We start from the raw sequence: 23,838 nt of genomic DNA, 5'->3' as shown, positions 1-23,838 counted from the left end.
TGCCTGCTGGAAGTCCAAGCCCCTCGCACACAAAACCTCCTTTACCCCCTCCCTCCAACCCTTCCTAGGCCGACCCCTACCCCGCCTTCCTTCCACTACAGACTGATACACTCTTGAAGTCATTCTGTTTCGCTCCATTCTCTCTACATGTCCGAACCACCTCAACAACCCTTCCTCAGCCCTCTGGACAACAGTTTTGGTAATCCCGCACCTCCTCCTAACTTCCAAACTACGAATTCTCTGCATTATATTCACACCACACATTGCCCTCAGACATGACATCTCCACTGCCTCCAGCCTTCTCCTCGCTGCAACATTCATCACCCACGCTTCACACCCATATAAGAGCGTTGGTAAAACTATACTCTCATACATTCCCCTCTTTGCCTCCAAGGACAAAGTTCTTTGTCTCCACAGACTCCTAAGTGCACCACTCACTCTTTTTCCCTCATCAATTCTATGATTCACCTCATCTTTCATAGACCCATCCGCTGACACGTCCACTCCCAAATATCTGAATACGTTCACCTCCTCCATACTCTCTCCCTCCAATCTGATATTCAATCTTTCATCACCTAATCTTTTTGTTATCCTCATAACCTTACTCTTTCCTGTATTCACCTTTAATTTTCTTCTTTTGCACACCCTACCAAATTCATCCACCAATCTCTGCAACTTCTCTTCAGAATCTCCCAAGAGCACAGTGTCATCAGCAAAGAGCAGCTGTGACAACTCCCACTTTGTGTGTGATTCTTTATCTTTTAACTCCACGCCTCTTGCCAAGACCCTCGCATTTACTTCTCTTACAACCCCATCTATAAATATATTAAACAACCACGGTGACATCACACATCCTTGTCTAAGGCCTACTTTTACTGGGAAAAAATTCCCCTCTTTCCTACATACTCTAACTTGAGCCTCACTATCCTCGTAAAAACTCTTCACTGCTTTCAGTAACCTACCTCCTACACCATACACTTGCAACATCTGCCACATTGCCCCCCTATCCACCCTGTCATACGCCTTTTCCAAATCCATAAATGCCACAAAGACCTCTTTAGCCTTATCTAAATACTGTTCACTTATATGTTTCACTGTAAACACCTGGTCCACACACCCCCTACCTTTCCTAAAGCCTCCTTGTTCATCTGCTATCCTATTCTCCGTCTTACTCTTAATTCTTTCAATTATAACTCTACCATACACTTTACCAGGTACACTCAACAGACTTATCCCCCTATAATTTTTGCACTCTCTTTTATCCCCTTTGCCTTTATACAAAGGAACTATGCATGCTCTCTGCCAATCCCTAGGTACCTTACCCTCTTCCATACATTTATTAAATAATTGCACCAACCACTCCAAAACTATATCCCCACCTGCTTTTAACATTTCTATCTTTATCCCATCAATCCCGGCTGCCTTACCCCCTTTCATTTTACCTACTGCCTCACGAACTTCCCCCACACTCACAACTGACTCTTCCTCACTCCTACAAGATGTTATTCCTCCTTGCCCTATACACGAAATCACAGCTTCCCTATCTTCATCAACATTTAACAATTCCTCAAAATATTCCTTCCATCTTCCCAATACCTCTAACTCTCCATTTAATAACTCTCCTCTCCTATTTTTAACTGACAAATCCATTTGTTCTCTAGGCTTTCTTAACTTGTTAATCTCACTCCAAAACTTTTTCTTATTTTCAACAAAATTTGTTGATAACATCTCACCCACTCTCTCATTTGCTCTCTTTTTACATTGCTTCACCACTCTCTTAACTTCTCTCTTTTTCTCCATATACTCTTCCCTCCTTGCATCACTTCTACTTTGTAAAAACTTCTCATATGCTAACTTTTTCTCCCTTACTACTCTCTTTACATCATCATTCCACCAATCGCTCCTCTTCCCTCCTGCACCCACTTTCCTGTAACCACAAACTTCTGCTGAACACTCTAACACTACATTTTTAAACCTACCCCATACCTCTTCGACCCTATTGCCTATGCTCTCATTAGCCCATCTATCCTCCAATAGCTGTTTATATCTTACCCTAACTGCCTCCTCTTTTAGTTTATAAACCTTTACCTCTCTCTTCCCTGATGCTTCTATTCTCCTTGTATCCCATCTACCTTTTACTCTCAGTGTAGCTACAACTAGAAAGTGATCTGATATATCTGTGGCCCCTCTATAAACATGTACATCCTGAAGTCTACTCAACAGTCTTTTATCTACCAATACATAATCCAACAAACTACTGTCATTTCGCCCTACATCATATCGTGTATACTTATTTATCCTCTTTTTCTTAAAATATGTATTACCTATAACTAAACCCCTTTCTATACAAAGTTCAATCAAAGGGCTCCCATTATCATTTACACCTGGCACCCCAAACTTACCTACCACACCCTCTCTAAAAGTTTCTCCTACTTTAGCATTCAAGTCCCCTACCACAATTACTCTCTCACTTGGTTCAAAGGCTCCTATACATTCACTTAACATCTCCCAAAATCTCTCTCTCTCCTCTGCATTCCTCTCTTCTCCAGGTGCATACACGCTTATTATGACCCACTTCTCGCATCCAACCTTTACTTTAATCCACATAATTCTTGAATTTACACATTCATATTCTCTTTTCTCCTTCCATAACTGATCATTTAACATTACTGCTACCCCTTCCTTTGCTCTAACTCTCTCAGATACTCCAGATTTAATCCCATTTATTTCCCCCCACTGAAACTCTCCTACCCCCTTCAGCTTTGTTTCGCTTAGGGCCAGGACATCCAACTTCTTTTCATTCATAACATCAGCAATCATCTGTTTCTTGTCATCCGCACTACATCCACGCACATTTAAGCAACCCAGTTTTATAAAGTTTTTCTTCTTCTCTTTTTTAGTAATTGTATACAGGAGAAGGGGTTACTAGCCCATTGCTCCCGGCATTTTAGTCGCCTCATACGACACGCATGGCTTACGGAGGAAAGATTCTTTTCCACTTCCCCATGGACAATAGAAGAAATAAAAAGAACAAGAGCTATTTAGAAAAAGGAGAAAAACCTAGATGTATGTATATATATATATATATGCATGTGCGTGTCTATGAAGTGTGACCAAAGTGTAAGTAGGAGTAGCAAGATATCCCTGTTATCTTAGCGTGTTTATGAGACAGAAAAAGAAACCAGCAATCCTACCATCATGCAAAACAGTTACAGGTTTTTGTTTCACAGTCATCTGGCAGGACGGTAGTACTTCCCTGGGTGGTTGCTGTCTACCAACCTACTACCTATATATATATATATATATATATGTGGATGTAGTGCGGATGACAAGAAACAGATGATTGCTGATGTTATGAATGAAAAGAAGTTGGATGTCCTGGCCCTAAGCGAAACAAAGCTGAAGGGGGTAGGAGAGTTTCAGTGGGGGGAAATAAATGGGATTAAATCTGGAGTATCTGAGAGAGTTAGAGCAAAGGAAGGGGTAGCAGTAATGTTAAATGATCAGTTATGGAAGGAGAAAAGAGAATATGAATGTGTAAATTCAAGAATTATGTGGATTAAAGTAAAGGTTGGATGCGAGAAGTGGGTCATAATAAGCGTGTATGCACCTGGAGAAGAGAGGAATGCAGAGGAGAGAGAGAGATTTTGGGAGATGTTAAGTGAATGTATAGGAGCCTTTGAACCAAGTGAGAGAGTAATTGTGGTAGGGGACTTGAATGCTAAAGTAGGAGAAACTTTTAGAGAGGGTGTGGTAGGTAAGTTTGGGGTGCCAGGTGTAAATGATAATGGGAGCCCTTTGATTGAACTTTGTATAGAAAGGGGTTTAGTTATAGGTAATACATATTTTAAGAAAAAGAGGATAAATAAGTATACACGATATGATGTAGGGCGAAATGACAGTAGTTTGTTGGATTATGTATTGGTAGATAAAAGACTGTTGAGTAGACTTCAGGATGTACATGTTTATAGAGGGGCCACAGATATATCAGATCACTTTCTAGTTGTAGCTACACTGAGAGTAAAAGGTAGATGGGATACAAGGAGAATAGAAGCATCAGGGAAGAGAGAGGTAAAGGTTTATAAACTAAAAGAGGAGGCAGTTAGGGTAAGATATAAACAGCTATTGGAGGATAGATGGGCTAATGAGAGCATAGGCAATAGGGTCGAAGAGGTATGGGGTAGGTTTAAAAATGTAGTGTTAGAGTGTTCAGCAGAAGTTTGTGGTTACAGGAAAGTGGGTGCAGGAGGGAAGAGGAGCGATTGGTGGAATGATGATGTAAAGAGAGTAGTAAGGGAGAAAAAGTTAGCATATGAGAAGTTTTTACAAAGTAGAAGTGATGCAAGGAGGGAAGAGTATATGGAGAAAAAGAGAGAAGTTAAGAGAGTGGTGAAGCAATGTAAAAAGAGAGCAAATGAGAGAGTGGGTGAGATGTTATCAACAAATTTTGTTGAAAATAAGAAAAAGTTTTGGAGTGAGATTAACAAGTTAAGAAAGCCTAGAGAACAAATGGATTTGTCAGTTAAAAATAGGAGAGGAGAGTTATTAAATGGAGAGTTAGAGGTATTGGGAAGATGGAAGGAATATTTTGAGGAATTGTTAAATGTTGATGAAGATAGGGAAGCTGTGATTTCGTGTATAGGGCAAGGAGGAATAACATCTTGTAGGAGTGAGGAAGAGTCAGTTGTGAGTGTGGGGGAAGTTCGTGAGGCAGTAGGTAAAATGAAAGGGGGTAAGGCAGCCGGGATTGATGGGATAAAGATAGAAATGTTAAAAGCAGGTGGGGATATAGTTTTGGAGTGGTTGGTGCAATTATTTAATAAATGTATGGAAGAGGGTAAGGTACCTAGGGATTGGCAGAGAGCATGCATAGTTCCTTTGTATAAAGGCAAAGGGGATAAAAGAGAGTGCAAAAATTATAGGGGGATAAGTCTGTTGAGTGTACCTGGTAAAGTGTATGGTAGAGTTATAATTGAAAGAATTAAGAGTAAGACGGAGAATAGGATAGCAGATGAACAAGGAGGCTTTAGGAAAGGTAGGGGGTGTGTGGACCAGGTGTTTACAGTGAAACATATAAGTGAACAGTATTTAGATAAGGCTCAAGAGGTCTTTGTGGCATTTATGGATTTGGAAAAGGCGTATGACAGGGTGGATAGGGGGGCAATGTGGCAGATGTTGCAAGTGTATGGTGTAGGAGGTAGGTTACTGAAAGCAGTGAAGAGTTTTTACGAGGATAGTGAGGCTCAAGTTAGAGTATGTAGGAAAGAGGGGAATTTTTTCCCAGTAAAAGTAGGCCTTAGACAAGGATGTGTGATGTCACCGTGGTTGTTTAATATATTTATAGATGGGGTTGTAAGAGAAGTAAATGCGAGGGTCTTGGCAAGAGGCGTGGAGTTAAAAGATAAAGAATCACACACAAAGTGGGAGTTGTCACAGCTGCTCTTTGCTGATGACACTGTGCTCTTGGGAGATTCTGAAGAGAAGTTGCAGAGATTGGTGGATGAATTTGGTAGGGTGTGCAAAAGAAGAAAATTAAAGGTGAATACAGGAAAGAGTAAGGTTATGAGGATAACAAAAAGATTAGGTGATGAAAGATTGAATATCAGATTGGAGGGAGAGAGTATGGAGGAGGTGAACGTATTCAGATATTTGGGAGTGGACGTGTCAGCGGATGGGTCTATGAAAGATGAGGTGAATCATAGAATTGATGAGGGAAAAAGAGTGAGTGGTGCACTTAGGAGTCTGTGGAGACAAAGAACTTTGTCCTTGGAGGCAAAGAGGGGAATGTATGAGAGTATAGTTTTACCAACGCTCTTATATGGGTGTGAAGCGTGGGTGATGAATGTTGCAGCGAGGAGAAGGCTGGAGGCAGTGGAGATGTCATGTCTGAGGGCAATGTGTGGTGTGAATATAATGCAGAGAATTCGTAGTTTGGAAGTTAGGAGGAGGTGCGGGATTACCAAAACTGTTGTCCAGAGGGCTGAGGAAGGGTTGTTGAGGTGGTTCGGACATGTAGAGAGAATGGAGCGAAACAGAATGACTTCAAGAGTGTATCAGTCTGTAGTGGAAGGAAGGCGGGGTAGGGGTCGGCCTAGGAAGGGTTGGAGGGAGGGGGTAAAGGAGGTTTTGTGTGCGAGGGGCTTGGACTTCCAGCAGGCATGCGTGAGCGTGTTTGATAGGAGTGAATGGAGACAAATGGTTTTTAATACTTGACGTGCTGTTGGAGTGTGAGCAAAGTAACATTTATGAAGGGATTCAGGGAAACCGGCAGGCCGGACTTGAGTCCTGGAGATGGGAAGTACAGTGCCTGCACTCTGAAGGAGGGGTGTTAATGTTGCAGTTTAAAAACTGTAGTGTAAAGCACCCTTCTGGCAAGACAGTGATGGAGTGAATGATGGTGAAAGTTTTTCTTTTTCGGGCCACCCTGCCTTGGTGGGAATCGGCCGGTGTGATAATAAAAAAAATAATAATATATATATATATTTATATATATATTTATATATATATATATATATATATATGTATATATATATATATATATATATATATATATATATATATATATATTAGTACTGTACACTGTAAATTAATTTTTTTATTTTCCTTGCCAGTAAAAAAGATCAAGTACTGAGTAGCAAAGAGAAAGCTTCCACATGTTCCATCATAGCTGATGCACTAGTTGGGGCTAAACCCACAGAGATACAGAAGTTGCTCTCAGTTGGCATAGAGACTTTGCTGCTGCTGACGGCTGATACGGATCCAGATGTCAGGATGAATGCCAATGAGTCACTGAATAGAGTTATCAGAGTAAGGCATTTTGAAAATTCATATTGATATTCACTGTTCTGTGTAAATTTTTTTTTTTTTGCTCTCTAGCCCTGGGTAGTCCAAATTAAATATGCCATGTTCCTGTTAATACTCATCTTTCAAGATGCCAGTAAGGTTTGTACTCTCACTGTCTGCTCTTTGACTGCCTTTTTCACCCAAAATGCTCTGTATAACTTAGGGGTGTTTCATGCAAGAGGTGTAATGTTATCCAAAATTGTACAAATAATGTATCGTGTAGATATAAATTGATTGATCGATTGATCAATTCAGGCGTCACCATTCTCTCTCTCTCTCTCTCTCGTCAACAACTGTGCACTTTCTATAGATGGTTATTGTAATTTTTCAGCATTTCTAGGGACCCTCTATTTGCCTTTGATATTTTTTGGCAGTACCTATTGCTTTTCAAGATGTTCTTTAAGGATGAATGTTTACTTTGCCTGAAACACCGGATTTATGATACCCATTTTGACTGCCCAGTTGTCCCACTGTCAGGGTGCACTAACTTGTTTGTTTGCGATGCTTCCTATATGTGGATAACTTAAGTGTAATGAACACTCGTCATTGTTCAATAATAACCCACATGGAGACAGAAACTCTGAAGATTAACTGATGTGTATATTTTGATATGTTGAGGGTAGAATGGTCCCTCATTTGGGGCCCATTTTTATTAGACTGTACCCATTTTTATTAGTGCTTTACCCCATATGACTACCTCCTTCTTTGGAGGGCTTGACACCCCTGTGTGCTCACTTTATAGGGGTACTCTGTTGCCTGCTGCCTCAGGCTTAGGTTCATAGGGGGTTAGCCAGCTACATTCCCGGGTTCTGGGGGCTCCTCATAACCCAGGTTTCAGCAGCTTGTCTATCTACTCTGTCTGGTACCTAGGAATGGCATGATGTGATGCACTTTGAGGCCCCCTTTATTTCCGAGAGCCTTGTTCATATATCTTGACTACATTCTATGTACTACATTGGACAGGGATTCTTACATTTGATGCCACAGGCTGTTTCACAATGGCCAACACTGTCTTTTTGACTAAAGCTCTTGCTCTCCTTTAATTTTGAAGAGTTTCTTTTTCTTCTCCAGGATCTACCAAGTACTGTACTCCAAGGAAAGTTGTGTCTTCTGACTCTTTTACTCTGCATTTCAGTATACAGGAGGGCCCCATTCTTATAACTGTTGTGTTCCTGATACCTTGGCAATAAGTGAAAATCACTGGCAGGTGGAAAAAGAGTAGTTTTTCAATACTGAATGCATCTAAAACACCTGATAATGTGTTTACACTTTTTTTTTTTTTTCAACAAGTCGGCCATCTCCCACCGAGGCAGGGTGACCCAAAAAAGAAAGAAAATCCCCAAAAAGAAAATAATTTCATCATCATTCAACACTTTCACCACACTCACACATTATCACTGTTTTTGCAGAGGTGCTCAGAATACAACAGTTTAGAAGCATATACATATAAAGATTCTCCATGGGGAAGTGGAACAGAATTCTTCCTCCGTAAGCCATGCGTGTTGTAAGAGGCGACTAAAATGCCGGGAGCAAGGGGCTAGTAACCCCTTCTGCTGTATATATTACTAAATGTAAAAGGAGAAACTTTCGTTTTTCCTTTTGGGCCAATATGTGTTGAAAGAAAGAAAGAAGACATATAAAGATACACAACATATCCCTCCAAACTGCCAATATCCCAAACCCCTCCTTTAAAGTGCAGGCATTGTACTTCCCATTTCCAGGACTCAAGTCCGACTTATCATATATTAAGTACAGCCAGGCATAAAATAACAGATGCATAAGTAAAATATGTACACACTACATACAATACTTACCTTAAAATATGACTTTAGTTGCCTTTCCCTTGTGAAACATGGCAGAAAAGTGGAAAAAGCACTGAATATAATGAACAATGGTTCAGTTGAAAAACCACTGAAAATGTGGAACACCAAAAAGAGGGTGTCAAATATGCAGAGCCTTAATGTACCTTGATCTACGCTTAAGGTGAAGTTCCTGTCCAGAATTTGCTTTCCCAACTGTCCTCTAGAAGTCCTATTATGCTTAGTTTTATAACATTATTTTACCTTTATATTGATGGATGCACTATGTGGGTGTGCCTATGCTTGTTGCTCCTCTTATCATAATAAGTAACAGGTTGTGGTTGTAAATGACAGCATAACAACTTTATAAATAAAATGCCATAACCCAAATACTGCATCTTATTTACATACTGTTGGTATATTCTGCTATTGTATTGCCAAGTTATGTCTGGACATAAAGATGGCATTTGGCCTTGTTGGGGAATAGAGAGCTGAGAATCTGTGTGAATGAGGTGTGGCAAATATTAGGTGGCCCCCAGGACATCATTTATTACTTAAAGTGTAGTGACAGTGGGATACATTCATTACAGTAGCTATTAAAAAAATAAATCCCAACGAACTACAGTAACTCTAGACTATATTTTACTTTCTCAGTCAATAAACAGAACTGTATGTTTTGGCTGTATTACTCTTAAACAAGCTCTTAATTTTTTCTGGAATATATTAATTAAGTCACATTTTTTTTATTCTGCATGAAATGTATACAGTATATGTATATGCATTATTGTAACTGCTCCAAAAAATTGTAAATTATATATTGTTCCATAATCTTCAATGTCTGTCATCCTTTTATGTTTGTATTTCTAAGTTAAAATTGTTTCATTACTTTATAAATCAATAAGAGAGATTTATATATGCATGGCAAATTTCAGAGTCTGTCAGAAACTCAGTTGGGCAAAATTCAAGTTGAACTGTACAAGGAAATCAAGAAGAATGGGTCGGTGAGGAGCCTGCGGGCGGCTCTGTCTAGATTTGCTGCACTGTGCCATCACATCAGGTGTGTATCTTGCAGCAGACTCTTTAACTAACAAAAAGGCACAATACTGTGACCGGAACAATACACAATATCTGTCTGCTGGCCTATATATACTGCCCCCTTCTCTCCTTTATGTTAGTGTGACTGTAAATGGTCCAAGTCTGACCAAAACGTCGTCTTAAGCTCCTCTCTCTTATATGTGGGTTATTAGTGTATTGAGTAGAATCTTTTTCTTTGCTGAAGTGATGTATGGTTGTTATTGAGAATACTGGGGCTGTGGAGTCTGCACATAAAAGCTTCGACTCTGACTCCTTTATTTATGGCACCTCCAACTCCAGCTCCTTTAATTACATTTTATGAACTCCAATTCCAACTTCAGTAACCCAAGAATTGCTTCCAACTCCGACTCCACGACTCCGACTCCATATCTTTGGAGTATACTATCCGGAATTTTGTATTGCCTATGTATTCAAATTTTTTTTTTACCCTTTCAAGGTACCAAGATGCTGATGAGAGGCTTTTGATCTGATGAATTGGAGCCACCCTCCCTTTTATTGAATCAAACTTCTATTCCCCAGGCACTGTATGATCCCCATGGGTTTAGTGCTTCGAAGTTAATATACAGTAACAATAATGCTGCACTTGAAAATAATTGAAATTATGTATGAGACAGAGTGGGTAATCTAAATGACTTGAACTCTACAGGTTTTGGGTCAACTGAGCTCATGGATTGATGAATGGATGCTGAATTTTTTTAATGCACTGGCTGTCTCCCACCTAGAAACATCATTTATTCAAGTCTTGCTAACTTGTTTCCCTGAATCCCTTCATAAATGTTACCTTGCTCACACTCCAACCATAAAACCAACTTGTCTGCACTCAGTCTGATCTATAACACACTCACATGGAATTTATAGTATACAAAATGATAATAGGGAAGTGGGTTATAATCCTTACTCTCTTAGTCATGCATGTTGTAAGGAAAATAAGTCACTTTGTCTGACTTTGGATTTTTTTTCTTTTTTTTCAACAAGGCGGCCATCTCTCACTGAGGCAAGGTGACCCAAAAAGAAAGAAAATCCCCTAAAGGAAAATACTTTCATCGTCATTCAACACTTTCACCTCACTCACACATAATCAATGTCTTTGTAGAGGTGCCCAGATACAACAGTTTAGAAGCATTGGATTATCCTATGTAATTTGTACTATGTATGATAATTGTACTTATGTGTACCTGTGCCTAAGTAAACTTACTGGCATGAGCTTTGAGCAAGATGGTCTGTATGATATTTACCCATAGGTAAATATCATACAGACCATCTGATATTTAAAGTTGCTTAAGTCCAGGTTTATACTCTGTCATAATCCTGTGTGTCTGTATTTTTCTGTTGTATCTTTCTTAAAAATCATTATAATCACTTTAATTTTTTTTTTCAGGCCTCAGAAAGGTCGAGCCTACGTTCAAAACCTTTTACCATACGTGACACGAATGGCTCGCCGGCCAGAAGAACCCCTGTTAGAAACACTTGCTGCTGCTCTTGAAAAAATTATGCCAACTCTTGGTCATTTCACTAATGACAATGAAATTAAGAATCTTCTTAAGGCATTTCTTCCCAATCTTAGCCACACCTCCTCGGCTGTCCGCCGCTCAGCCGTATCCTCTCTCACAGTTCTCTGCCGTCATTCTCGGAAGCCGCCAATGTTCCTGGGCTGGCTGCTGAGCACCATTCTGCAGATCCTGGTACCAGTCCAAAATGATATACCAACAAGCCAAGCTCTTGGCTGCCTTCTGTGCCTACGCTCATTGGTGCCTCATATAGGGGAACTATGTGCTCCTGTTATACCCTCAGATACACACCATGCACACCATACCACTCATCTACACCCGGCAGAGTATACTGTCTCATATGATCAGATGCTTCAGGTAAGCATTAGAATTTTTGGTAAATTAGACACATGTACAACACTTGGGTATCTTTATTGTGGAAATGTTTCTCCCTACAGCTGCATCATCAATCCAGTACAAAGAGGATTAGTGAATTTTCAGATCTTCACTGTTCTTCTTTGTACTGGACTGATGAAGCCACTGTGTGGTAAAATGTTTCTACAGTAAAGACACCCAAATTTTGCACATGTGTGTAATTGATCAACTTGTCTGCTCTTTGAACCATTCATCTACATTAGAATTTGTGCTCATACAATATACGTTTTTTATCAAGGTTATGATCAGTATAAGAGGGAGATGAAATTTTTTTTTATTTGTAGTTTCATCATTCATCGAAGAAAAAGGTTCAAGGAAGGTACCTTAATTGTGAGGTAGTTTCTTAGATCAAATCTGATTACCTCTCACTCTCCAGGTGTTGTATGACCCATAAGAGTTTAGTGCTTTGTAAGAATATAATAATAATCATGTAAAAAAGGTTGGAAACTAAGAGTTTAGCACATGTGTGAAAAACTTTGAATCAGGATTTGTTTTTATTGACAGCATGAAAGAATAACAAGATGGGGAGGGAGTAAACATTCATTTTATTGTATTAAATAGTACAGTGGAACATTACCTATGGAGGCAAAGAAGGGAATGTATAAGAGTATAGTGGTTCCAACACTCTTATATGGGTGTGAAGCTTGGGTTGTAAATGCTGCAGCGAGGAGCTGGCTGGAGGCAGTGGAGATGTCCTGTCTAAGGGCAAAGTGTGGTGTAAATATTAGGGGGAGAATTCGTAGTGTGGAAATTAGGAGGTGTGGAGTTACAAAAAGTATTAGTCAGAGGGCTGAAGAAGGGCTGTTGAGGTGGTTTGGTCATTTTGAGAGAATGGAACAAAGTAGAATGACTTGGAAAGCGTATAAATCTGTTGGGAAAGGAAGGCGGGGTAGGGGTCATCCTTGAAAAGGTTGGAGGGAGTGGGTAAAGGAGGTTTTGTGGGCGAGGGGCTTGGTCTTCCAGCAAGCATGCGTGAGCATGTTAGATAGGAGTGAATGGAGACGAATGGTTTTGGGGGCCTGACGAGCTGTTGGAGCATGTATAGGGTAACATTTTGTGAAGGGATTCAGGGAAACCGGTTAGCCGGACTTGAGTCCTGGAAATGGAAAGTCCAATGCCTGCACTTTAAGGGAGGACTTTGGGATATTGGCAATTTGGAGGGATGTCTAACAGCTGTTGTATCTGAATGCCTCTACAAAGACAGTGGTTATGCTTGTGATGGTGAAAGTGTTGAATGATAATGAAAGTTTTTTCTTTCTTTTTGGGTTTTTCTTTCTTTTTTGGGTCACCCTGCCTTGGTGGGAAAAAAAGAACCCCTATATCTGTGGGTCTGGTTTCCACGGTTTCTGTTATCCAGGGTTTACTGTGGCCAGAAAATTAGCCTTAATTTTGCTTAATAATGACATTAAAGCAGAAAAGTAGTAGTGTTGGTAGTTTTTTGAAGCCTAAGAGAAGCTATGAAGTGTTTCCTGTCAGTGAAAAAGTCCTAATTCTCCACTTATTGTGCATAATTTACCAATTAAACTTTATCTTAGGTAAGTACGTAAACAAAAATGACTTACATAATGTATAGGGTTTACTACTATCCATGGTTTCGGGCATCTACAGTAGGTCTTGGAATGTATCCCCTGCAAATACATGGGGGACTACTGTAATAATTTTGCTTAAAAAAGTCTCATGGGTCATTGAAGTTTTTCCCTTTTAATTTATGATTTATTTATTTTTTCAGCAAACCGGCCATATCCCACTGAGGCAGGGTGACCTAAAAAGAAAAATGAAGGTTTCTCTTTTTAAATTTAGTATTGTATACAGGAGAAGGGGTTACTAGCCCCTTGTTCCCAGCATTTTAGTCGCCTCTTATAACACACACAGCTTATGTAGGAAGAGTTCTGTTCCACTGATCCATGGAGTAAATTTTAGTTATATTACATATTTATTTTGTAGGAAGATAAATTTATTTATTGCTTTTTTAATGTATTATAGTCTTCCTTCATGAGATGAAACCTAAAATCTTGAAGGACTTGTTATGATTATATTTTGTGTTGATTTGAAAATAGAATCAATAGGAATAATATCCACAGTTATTGGGTGTCCAAGATTTTGTAGATAAATAGTCATTTTGCCTTCATAGGGAAGTGGAGAAGAATCCTTCCTTCGTTAGTCATGTGTGTCGTAAGAGGCGACTAAAATACCGGGAGCTAGGGGCTAGTAACCCTTTCTCCTGTATAAGTTGCTAAATGTAAAAAAGAAGAAAAACTTTTGTTCCTTCTTTTTTGAGTCACTCTGCCTTGGTGGGAGACAGCCAGTGTGTTTAGAAAACAAAAAAATAGTCATTTGATCTATTCATGGCTTGCAGATGCAGAGTTAGAAGAGATAAGGAAAGGCCATGGGGGAGAAGTTCATGAATATGATGCATAATGTGTCATGCTAGATATTTATAGTGAGTTGAGGTATCCTGGTGTGTTAATACTTTTGTCTTGTTTCAGGTTTATGAATTATGTCTTCATTTTAGCAAATCTTCGGATCACAACATAGTCACTGCAAGTTTAGAAACACTTCAGGTGAGTACTCACTGTGTTTACAACTTCCTTGAATGTAGTCAGTTCACAGTGAAATGCATTGTAAATTATTTGAAAGTTTTGTGGTCACAGTGGTGGTCCATGCTAACTTCCCTATGGTATTGAGAAAAATACCTAGTTGGTTGAATCTTAGAGCCAGCTGGCCAAGTGGTTAATGCACTGGCCTGGGTTCAACCCTCACTCATTCCATGGTTTAGTTGAATGTTTTGTGTTTCCTGATACTTCTTTGGTATTTGTTGTTCATACAGCTTGTGTGTTCTTTGGCAGTTCTGGTACTGTATCTATCAGAACATTTCAACATTTTAAACATGTTATAAACATAAAGTGCCTTTGTTCCACACTGATCACCATGTTGTATTTCAAAATGTCCTGCAGACACTGCTTCAGAACCCACCAGTAGCTCTCCTCCTGACTCTCACTTCTCCTGAGGGGATCACACGCTCGAGGATCATGGCTGATCCTCGAGCTAGTCTGCTTTCATCAAGAGTGTCCAGTGAGTGAGCTTTATGGATATATATATATCTATATATTAATTAATAAATGCATGATTGAAGACTGCTATTTTAAGAATAGGGAGCTAGTATTACTAAATCATATCACATGGTCAGTAGCTGAAAAGGCTATAATACATGGCAGAATGTCAGGATGCTACTCAGTTGACAGACACCAGAGTACCTATTTACTGTACTGATATATGAATGTGTAAGACTTGCCCATATATATCTACTCATCTGGGATTGAACCAGGGTCTTTTAGTTGTGAGCTGAAAGTGTTACCACTGAGCTACTAACCACTGAATTTATATGTGATATGCCTTTAGTGTGATGATGTCATCTGTATTTATATGCATGAATCCTGGAATGTACATGACAAAAATTGATGACCCCCTCACAGGAGGTTTCTTGATTCTGGCAAGGGGCTCTTGATCGAAGGAATTGAACTAATGCTCCAATTCCTTGAATTAAGCCTGAATTCCATCTGTTAAACCATGATTGTGTTTTCTTTAATCTGATGTGAATATTCACCTTTTTTTTATGTAGTAAGCTTCCAGTTCAGGGCATTTGTTTCTTTTGGGTATATTTTTTGTTATACTGTATTTTGCAACTAAAAGTTTTGATCATTTTATTTTTTTGACAAAATTAATGTACAGACAACTTTTACAAATTGTTTAGTGTGCTTGAATCTTCATTAACAGAAGGGTTTTGGGTGTACTTACAATTTTGGTAGCTTATGTAGATACGGAAGTTATGCGCCTGATATCTCATTCTTTCAGTTCATTGATAAATATTGTTTTCTTCTTTCAGGTCAGATCAGTGTGGCTCCATCACTGTTTGAAGAGGATAACTTATTATTAGATCTGGAAGGTGGCAGTGGGAGAGTTAGTATGGACATGGACACCCCTGATGAAAAACTCGATTTTGAGGAGAGTACAAAAGAAGAAGATGACAAAGGAGGAGGAGGAGGAGGAGGAGGAGGGGGAGGGGGAGGTGGAATAGGAGGAGGAGGAGGAGGAGGAGGAGGAGGAAGTGGAGGAAGCACAGAAGTACAGCCAGCTGACACTGCTGTAGATGAAACTGATAGTAGAGTTAGTGCTTTATACTCCAGCATTGAAATTGGAAAACTTACAGGTGTGTTTATGCAAACTCCCACTGTTTCCTGATTCAAGATCTATGTATTTGCTCTTTTTCTTACATAGTATATAAAGCTGGTTTCTGAGATACATATACAGAATGTGACATTTCCAGCATTTACTCAAAGATTGTTTTAAAAATGCTGTAAAAAATTTTTTTTGCTTGATTAAAGTGCTTGAAGAGTGTGTGTTAATATTAAAGGTGTTTTTGAAAGAGGAGAAAATTGTAGTTGAGAGGATTTGGTCATGTGGAAAAGTTAAGCAAGATTTAACAAAAAAAGGCACAATACCTGGAGGGTGTTGCAGGGGTCATCACCCCCTGGCTTGGTCGTAAACATCAGATGAATGGAAGATGTACGGAATTTCTGACGAAGGATTGAAAGGATGTTGTGAATGAGGTGTTGAGGGGTCGGGAATTGAACATCCAGCAAGCGTGTATGAGTACATTAGATCAGGATGGTGGCAAGAGATGCTTGGAATTTGGTGTTATGTTGGAGTACCTACAGTTTTGTCATCTGGTGGGTGTATTACTGTATGATCTAGTAGGTATGTTACTGTATGATTTAGTGGGAATGTTGCTGTACAATTTAGTGGGTGTGTTCCTATATGATTTCATGAGTATGTTACTGTATGATTTAGTGGTTGTATTCCTGTATGATTTAGTGGGTGTGTTATTATATAATTTAATGGGTGTCTTACTGTATGATTTAGTATATCAGCATTAGACCATGATTTTTTTCTGTACCTTTCCATTTTCTATTTTTTTTTTTTTGCTATTATATTTTTTCAACGTGTGTTACAGATACCTCTGTGCTTTTTGGTAGAGGAGAGATAAATTTAAATGGTGAGAAACGTTGCATTGAACGTGACAAGAGGAAACACATTTACCACATATCATCTCATTCTCATAATAAATCCCTAGAAGACAAATCAGTCTCCATTGATAAGGTAGGTCCTGGTTCAAAGTAAGATAAATTTTTGTCTTCTTCTTCTTTCAACAAACTGGCCATATCTCACCAAGGCAGGGTGGGCCAAAAAGAAAAACAAAAGTTTCTCTTTTTGAATCCAGTAATTTATACAAAAAAAGGGGTTACTAGTCCCTTGCTCCCGGCATTTTAGTCACCTCTTGTGACACACATGGCTTACGGAGGAAGAATTCTGTTCCACTTCCCCATGGAGAAATTTTTGTCAATAATTTAAATACATATAAAAAAATACGAGCAGCTTGTTGTGACTGTACATTACAAAATGAAAGGCTTTGTAAAAAGAAATATAGTCACTGTGAGGGGTATATTTTATGAAAGTGTTGGAGATAGGTTTTTTTTATTTTTAGAAATTCTTGAAAGAACCATAAGGAAGATTCATGGAAGACTGAGGTTACTCTCTCTGGCTTAAACCTCTAGAGCAGAGGTTCTTAACTGGGGGTATGGGAACCAAATAATGGGAATATGGGACTCGATCTTTGAAAATTTAAAAAAAAAAAGTTGTGGTTAAATTTGAATAAAATATCAGCTGTTCTGTTCCTGCCTCTCCATTTGTAAAATAGAACCAAGCCATAACGGCTTGACAAAGCACCTGGAGAACGGAATGTTGCCACAGTAAAATGCCACATTAGTTGCACTTGTATCCTTTTACCTAACATAAAACCAAGCTATTGACATCTTTTGAAGTCATACTGGTACCTAATAGGACTGGTGGTGATGGTGATGATTTCAACAGTTTAGTGAAGGGGGTATGGGGACATATTGAGAAATCCATTAGGGTCTGTAATTATGAAAAGGTTAAGAACTCCATCTCTTAGAGATAATGGTAAACATTGATTTATTGACTATAGACAGCTGAATTGTTTATTAGAGTGCTTTTTGTTTAGTGGAAGAGGCAAAAATATATACCATTTTGCTTGACACATTATTTGATTAGAATGATAAGATGTTGGATTTATTAATGAATAATGTTGCCTTTATTCAAGTGAAAGTTCTAGATGTTATTATTTTTTTTTTTTATTATCACACTGGCCGATTCCCACCAAGGCAGGGTGGCCCGAAAAAGAAAAACTTTCACCATCATTCACTCCATCACTGTCTTGCCAGAAGGGTGCTTTACACTACAGTTTTTAAACTGCAACATTAACACCCCTCCTTCAGAGTGCAGGCACTGTACTTCCCATCTCCAGGACTCAAGTCCGGCCTGCCGGTTTCCCTGAATCCCTTCATAAATGTTACTTTGCTCACACTCCAACAGCACGTCAAGTATTAAAAACCATTTGTCTCCATTCACTCCTATCAAACACGCTCACGCATGCCTGCTGGAAGTCCAAGCCCCTCGCACACAAAACCTCCTTTACCCCCTCCCTCCAACCCTTCCTAGGCCGACCCCTACCCCGCCTTCCTTCCACTACAGACTGATACACTCTTGAAGTTATTCTGTTTCGTTCCATTCTCTCTACATGTCCGAACCACCTCAACAACCCTTCCTCAGCCCTCTGGACAACAGTTTTGGTAATCCCGCACCTCCTCCTAACTTCCAAACTACGAATTCTCTGCATTATATTCACACCACACATTGCCCTCAGACATGACATCTCCACTGCCTCCAGCCTTCTCCTCGCTGCAACATTCATCACCCATGCTTCACACCCATATAAGAGCGTTGGTAAAACTATACTCACAGTAATGTAAAATGTTCTTTTGTAGGATTAGTTATACCCTTTTTTTATATATATTCAGAGGCACTTTGTTTATGCCTGCTCTTTCTCAGGCAATTTGAGTGCATATTATTGTCTTAACATTTTTGTTAAATTTAGGTAGTAGGTTGGTAGACAGCAGCTGCCCAGGGAGGTACCACCATCCTGCCAAGTGAGTGTAAAATGAAAGCCTGTAATTGTTTTACATGATGGTAGGATTGCTGGTGTCTTTTTTCTGTCTCATAAACATTTAAGATTTCAGGTACATCTTGCTACTTCTACTTACACTTAGGTCACACTACACATACATGTACAAGCATATATATACACACCCCTCTGGGTTTTCTTCTATTTTCTTTCTAGTTCTTGTTCTTGCTTATTTCCTCTTATCTCCATGGGGAAGTGGAACAGAATTCTTCTTCCGTAAGCCATGCGTGTTGTAAGAGGTGACTAAAATGCCGGGAGCAAGGGGCTAGTAACCCCTTCTCCTGTATATACAGTGGACCCCCGGTTAACGATATTTTTTCACTCCAGAAGTATGTTCAGGTGCCAGTACTGACCGAATTTGTTCCCATAAGAAATATTGTGAAGTAGATTAGTCCATTTCAGACCCCCAAACATACACGTACAAACGCACTTACTTAAATACACTTACATAATTGGTCGCATTCGGAGGTAATCGTTATGCGGGGGTCCGCTGTATTAATAAATTTAAAAGGAGAAACTTTCATTTTTCCTTTTGGGCCGCCCCGCCTCGGTGGGATACGGCTGGTACGTTGAAAGAAAGAAAGATTTTTGTTAAAAGTTTCACAAATTTGAATAATGTTATTTCAGCTAAATATTGTGTGAAATTAATACAAAGGTTTATAGCAACAATAATGTGGTAATTTAATAATAACAAATGTCTAAAAAACTGCACAATAATAGGTTTAATTCTTAATAAGTTTTAGGATAATTATTAAATGTGATTTCTGTTGTCCTGCAGCCAAGTGGTTCAGTTGGCTCTTTCTTGGATGAAGATCTTCCTGTACGGTATCTCGTACGATACCTGACTTCCTCATTCCTTTTATCTGGGCATGCTGGGTTATTAGTTCCTGACCGGGCAGTCCGAGTGAGCGTCAAAGTGTTGGCTCTTAACTGTGTAGGGTTGGCTGTGATGGTGATGCCTTCTCTGATGGCTGAACCTCTCTATACAGATGCAATTGGAGAATTGGGTAAGTCACTAGTTTCTGACAGTGAGTTGATTGCATTTTTGTTTGCAGTGTAATTAGGGTATTTTCTGTGGTAATATTGGTAAGTTAATAATAAGACAGTATAATACAGTAACTGGAACCGGCTGGGTTTGATTAGTACTTGAGGTACTGAGGCAAATTCTTGGGTAGTTGTGGAAAAAGGTTGGACAAATACATGGGTGGTTTTTATAAGGACTTGCCTTGTATGGGCCAGTAGGCCTTCTGCAGTGTTCCTCCATTCTTATGTTCTTATGAAACGTATGATGATGTTTCAGTCCGACTTGGACCATTAACAAGTTGGACGGAAATGTCATCACAAGTTTCATTCTCCTATGTGTCGGTATTTGTGTATTGGTGAGTAGCTTTTATTCCGATAGGTTAGGGATGGTGAGTTAGTCATGATGATAAATTGATTGGGTTGTTGCTGTTAAAATTAACAAGTAATTTATTAAATTATTTTGTTCTTCCAAAGACTTCCTGACTCACAAATTAAACATTTACATAGAAAATCCAAGTTCAGAATCCTGTAATATTTTGATCATGATTTTGCATTAGTTAGAATTTTGTCTAAAACAATTGATAAAAGAAGATTAACAAAATTTAGCATTAATACTAAGCTTGAAGAAAACTGGTAGAAAAATTGTGCCAGGTTACAGTAATTTAAGATTAAGGCACATATGCATTAGTTTCACCTACTGTGTTGGCAAAACGTTTTATCAATAAAGATACCCAGCTGTTGCACATGTCCTAATCTTCAACTTGTTGGTTTTTTAAACTGTTTTCAACAATAAGGACAACATGGCATGATTAACATGCAATGTGAATTGTGTATTGTATATTGGGAAGCAAATCCAGAGTTATACTAACTGGATGAGTTAATGTAGCTATGGATGTGCATTGCCATGGACAGCAGTTCGGTTCCTAGTATGCCTTAAAGAATTTGTTACTTGTATGATATGGTGAGATTCTCATTTTAAACAGTCTAAATGTTATTAGGAGAATATATAGTTAATTGACCATTCAGGGTGTATGGCATACTATGAAGCAAAACATTATTGCTTGAAGCATAACCCTTAAACTGTCCAAACAGATTTACGATCACATGCGTAGTGCTCCAAAAGTAGATCTACCTTTTTTTTTTTACGTATTTTCAAATATAACAAAAAAAAAATAGATCAAGTTTTTTTACACGTTTTCAAATGTAAAAAAAAAATGATCTTCATTTTTTTACATACTTTCAAATGTTGAAAAAAATGTAGAGCTACTTTTGGACAGCTTAAGGGTTAAGTAGAAGACAATTTTGTACGAGAGCCTTACAGATACTATTTTGCATTAATTCTTTCATTAGTAAATATGGCCCAATTTTTTTAAAATGACTAGCATTGTTTTAATTGTATAGTCTTCTAATCTCCTGACACACAACTTTGCTCATGCACACCATAATATGCGACTCTCTCATTGTTTCAGAGCTACAGCAACACATTGATGATGTTTTGAGGTTTCATAGTCATTCCGACCCTCAGCTTGGAGCAAGTGTGGGCACTGTCATTGGACAGTTCATTCGTGCCAGTCTTGTCCATGGATGTGGACAGTATAATGACTTTGGTCGACCGGGGTTACCTTTATCTTCACTTCTTGAAGTCCTTTGCAAGGTTAGCACATGGCTGTCTTGCTTGCATGTCAGAAATCTGATTTGAATTAAAAATTCTGAATTTGTGAAGAAATTTGTGTAAGAGAGATATTGTTGCATTTATTTGCAGCAAGTATTAATGTCTTATTATACATACAGTTTATAATTGCCTCTTGAATATCCTGATTTAGTATAAAGACAATTGTAAGGTATGGTTTGAGAGATGGAAATAGATAGATATACTGTATATGACACATGGAGGCATTCCTCTCCATTTGTTTGGGAATCAGTTTTGAGATCTTTGAACATCACTGGGACTACAGTCACTGGGGTAATTTAAGCTCTTGGATGAAAAATGAGGATTGTGAAGAGAAAATGTTTTTCTAAATTTACTTATAATATTGGTATCTTTTTTTTTCAACACATTGGCTGTCTTCCACCAAGTCTAAGTGGCCCAGAAAAGAAAGAAACGGTTTCACCATCATTCACACATAATCACTGTTTTTGTAGAGGCACTCAGATATGACAGTTTAGATGTCACTCCAGACAGTCATTATAAATATAGGATACAAAGAATTCTGCAGCAGTTGTTTAACACAGTGTAAACAGCTTTCTCCAAAGAACTATAGCTGTCCTCCCCTTCCTTGACTCAAACTTGATTTCAGTACCTTTCATTCCCCAGAGGATTTATAAGTTTTGTGGGGTTTAGCGCTTTCCCATGAGTATACCGGGTACTATTACTACTAGCAATATATAGAATGAAAATTAATATATTGTATCATTACAGTTGCTTGTACACGAGTCAAGTGTAACAGCACGTGGAGCTCTGGGTGGTCTGGGGCTCTGCCTGGGTGAGCTACTTCACTCGTTGCATGCCGCAGTCATACTGTCTGTTTTACCGCATTTGGTAAATACAGCCTCAAATCTATATTGGTTGGTCAAAGTAAGTTACTTTGTATGAGTTCTAGTATTATTATTTTACGATTTTAAAATACACAGTTCCATATTTGTGTACGTAATCAAAGTCATGATTTACATTCATGTTTGGTGTGTATCTTGCTGTGTCAACAGTATTCATATTTCAGGTTGAACTGTGTGATCTCCTCTCAGGATTGCCTCTGAGTTATACAGACCATGTAGAGAGTAGCAGCAGCTACAGCACTACAGGAAGTTCCATTCCACTTAGACCTGCCGACAGGTTTTCTCATCGTGTATTAACAGCAGTTCTTATTCCTCTCCTGGCCGATCAGGACCCCAGAGTTCGTTCAGCAGCTGCTTCAGCTTGTGTCAAGTAAGTTAAGTACGAGAATTTTGTCAGCTGACACCTGTTGGAGTGTGAGCAGGGTAATATTTAGTGAAGGGATTCAGGGAAATAGTAGGTTGGTAGACAGCAACCACCCAGGGAGGTACTACCGTCCTGCCAAGTGAGTGTAAAACGAAGCCTGTGATTGTTTTACATGATGGTAGGATTGCTGATGTCTTTTGTCTGTCTCATAAATATGCAAGATTACAGGCATGTCTTGCTACTTCTACTTACACTTAGGTCACACTACACATACATGTACACATTTATTTATACACACTCATCTGAGTTTTCTTTGATTTTATCTTAATAGTTCTTGGTCTTATTAATTTTCCTTTTATATCCATGGGGAAGTGGAATAAGAATCTTTCCTCCGTAAGCCATGCGTGTTGTAAAAGTCAACTAAAATGCCGGGAACAATGGGCTAGTAACCCCTTTTCCTGTAAAGATTACTAAAAAGAATAAGAAGAAGAAAATTGTCAAAGTGGGAAGTCTGAATGTGCGTGGATGTTGTGCAGATGATAAGAAAGAGATGATTGTGGATGTTATGAATGAGAAGAAGCTGGATGTCCTGGCTTTAAGTGAAACAAAGCTGAAGGGGGTGGGAGAGTTTCAGTGGAGAGGAATAAATGGGATTAGGTCAGGGGTTTCAAATAGAGTTAGAGCTAAAGAAGGAGTAGCAATAATGTTGAAGGATAAGCTATGGCAGGAAAAGAGGGACTATAAATGTATTAATTCAAGGATTATGTGGAGTAAAATAAAGATTGGATGTGAAAAGTGGGTTATAATAAGCGTGTATGCACCTGGAGAAGAGAGAAGTGTAGAGGAGAGAGAGAGATTTTGGGAAATGTTGAGTGAATGCGTGGGGAGTTTTGAATCAAGTGTGAGAGTAATGGTGGTTGGGGATTTTAATGCTAAAGTGGGTAAAAATGTTATGGAGGGAGTAGTAGGTAAATTTGGGGTGCCAGGGGTAAATGTAAATGGGGAGCCTTTAATTGAGCTATGTGTAGAAAGAAATTTGGTAATAAGTAATACATATTTTATGAAAAAGAGGATAAATAAATATACAAGGTATGATGAGAGAGAGATTTTGGGAAATGTTGAGTGAATGCGTGGGGAGTT

The 23,838-nt window shown here is 38.8% G+C and overlaps 1 protein-coding gene across 2 annotated transcripts in view; it reads left to right on the top strand.

Annotated features, from left to right (window-relative positions):
• The window catches only part of LOC128701567 (huntingtin), a 94,786-nt gene that overhangs the window by 6,210 nt on the left and 64,738 nt on the right, over positions 1-23,838 (top strand). For both annotated transcript variants that reach the window (XM_053795337.2, XM_053795336.2), the window contains exons 3-13: positions 6,612-6,807; positions 9,575-9,699; positions 11,116-11,602; positions 14,146-14,220; positions 14,614-14,731; positions 15,543-15,866; positions 16,671-16,816; positions 19,537-19,765; positions 21,251-21,435; positions 22,201-22,356; positions 22,499-22,704. In XM_053795337.2, the coding sequence (XP_053651312.2) occupies positions 6,612-6,807; positions 9,575-9,699; positions 11,116-11,602; positions 14,146-14,220; positions 14,614-14,731; positions 15,543-15,866; positions 16,671-16,816; positions 19,537-19,765; positions 21,251-21,435; positions 22,201-22,356; positions 22,499-22,704 (2,247 nt within the window). The remainder of the gene's footprint in view (positions 1-6,611; positions 6,808-9,574; positions 9,700-11,115; positions 11,603-14,145; positions 14,221-14,613; positions 14,732-15,542; positions 15,867-16,670; positions 16,817-19,536; positions 19,766-21,250; positions 21,436-22,200; positions 22,357-22,498; positions 22,705-23,838) is intronic.

Source organism: Cherax quadricarinatus, chromosome 78 (genome assembly GCF_038502225.1).
Source record: "Cherax quadricarinatus isolate ZL_2023a chromosome 78, ASM3850222v1, whole genome shotgun sequence".
In the NCBI taxonomy this organism is placed as follows: Eukaryota; Metazoa; Arthropoda; class Malacostraca; order Decapoda; family Parastacidae; genus Cherax; species Cherax quadricarinatus.
This window is presented reverse-complemented; position numbering and strand designations above follow the sequence as displayed.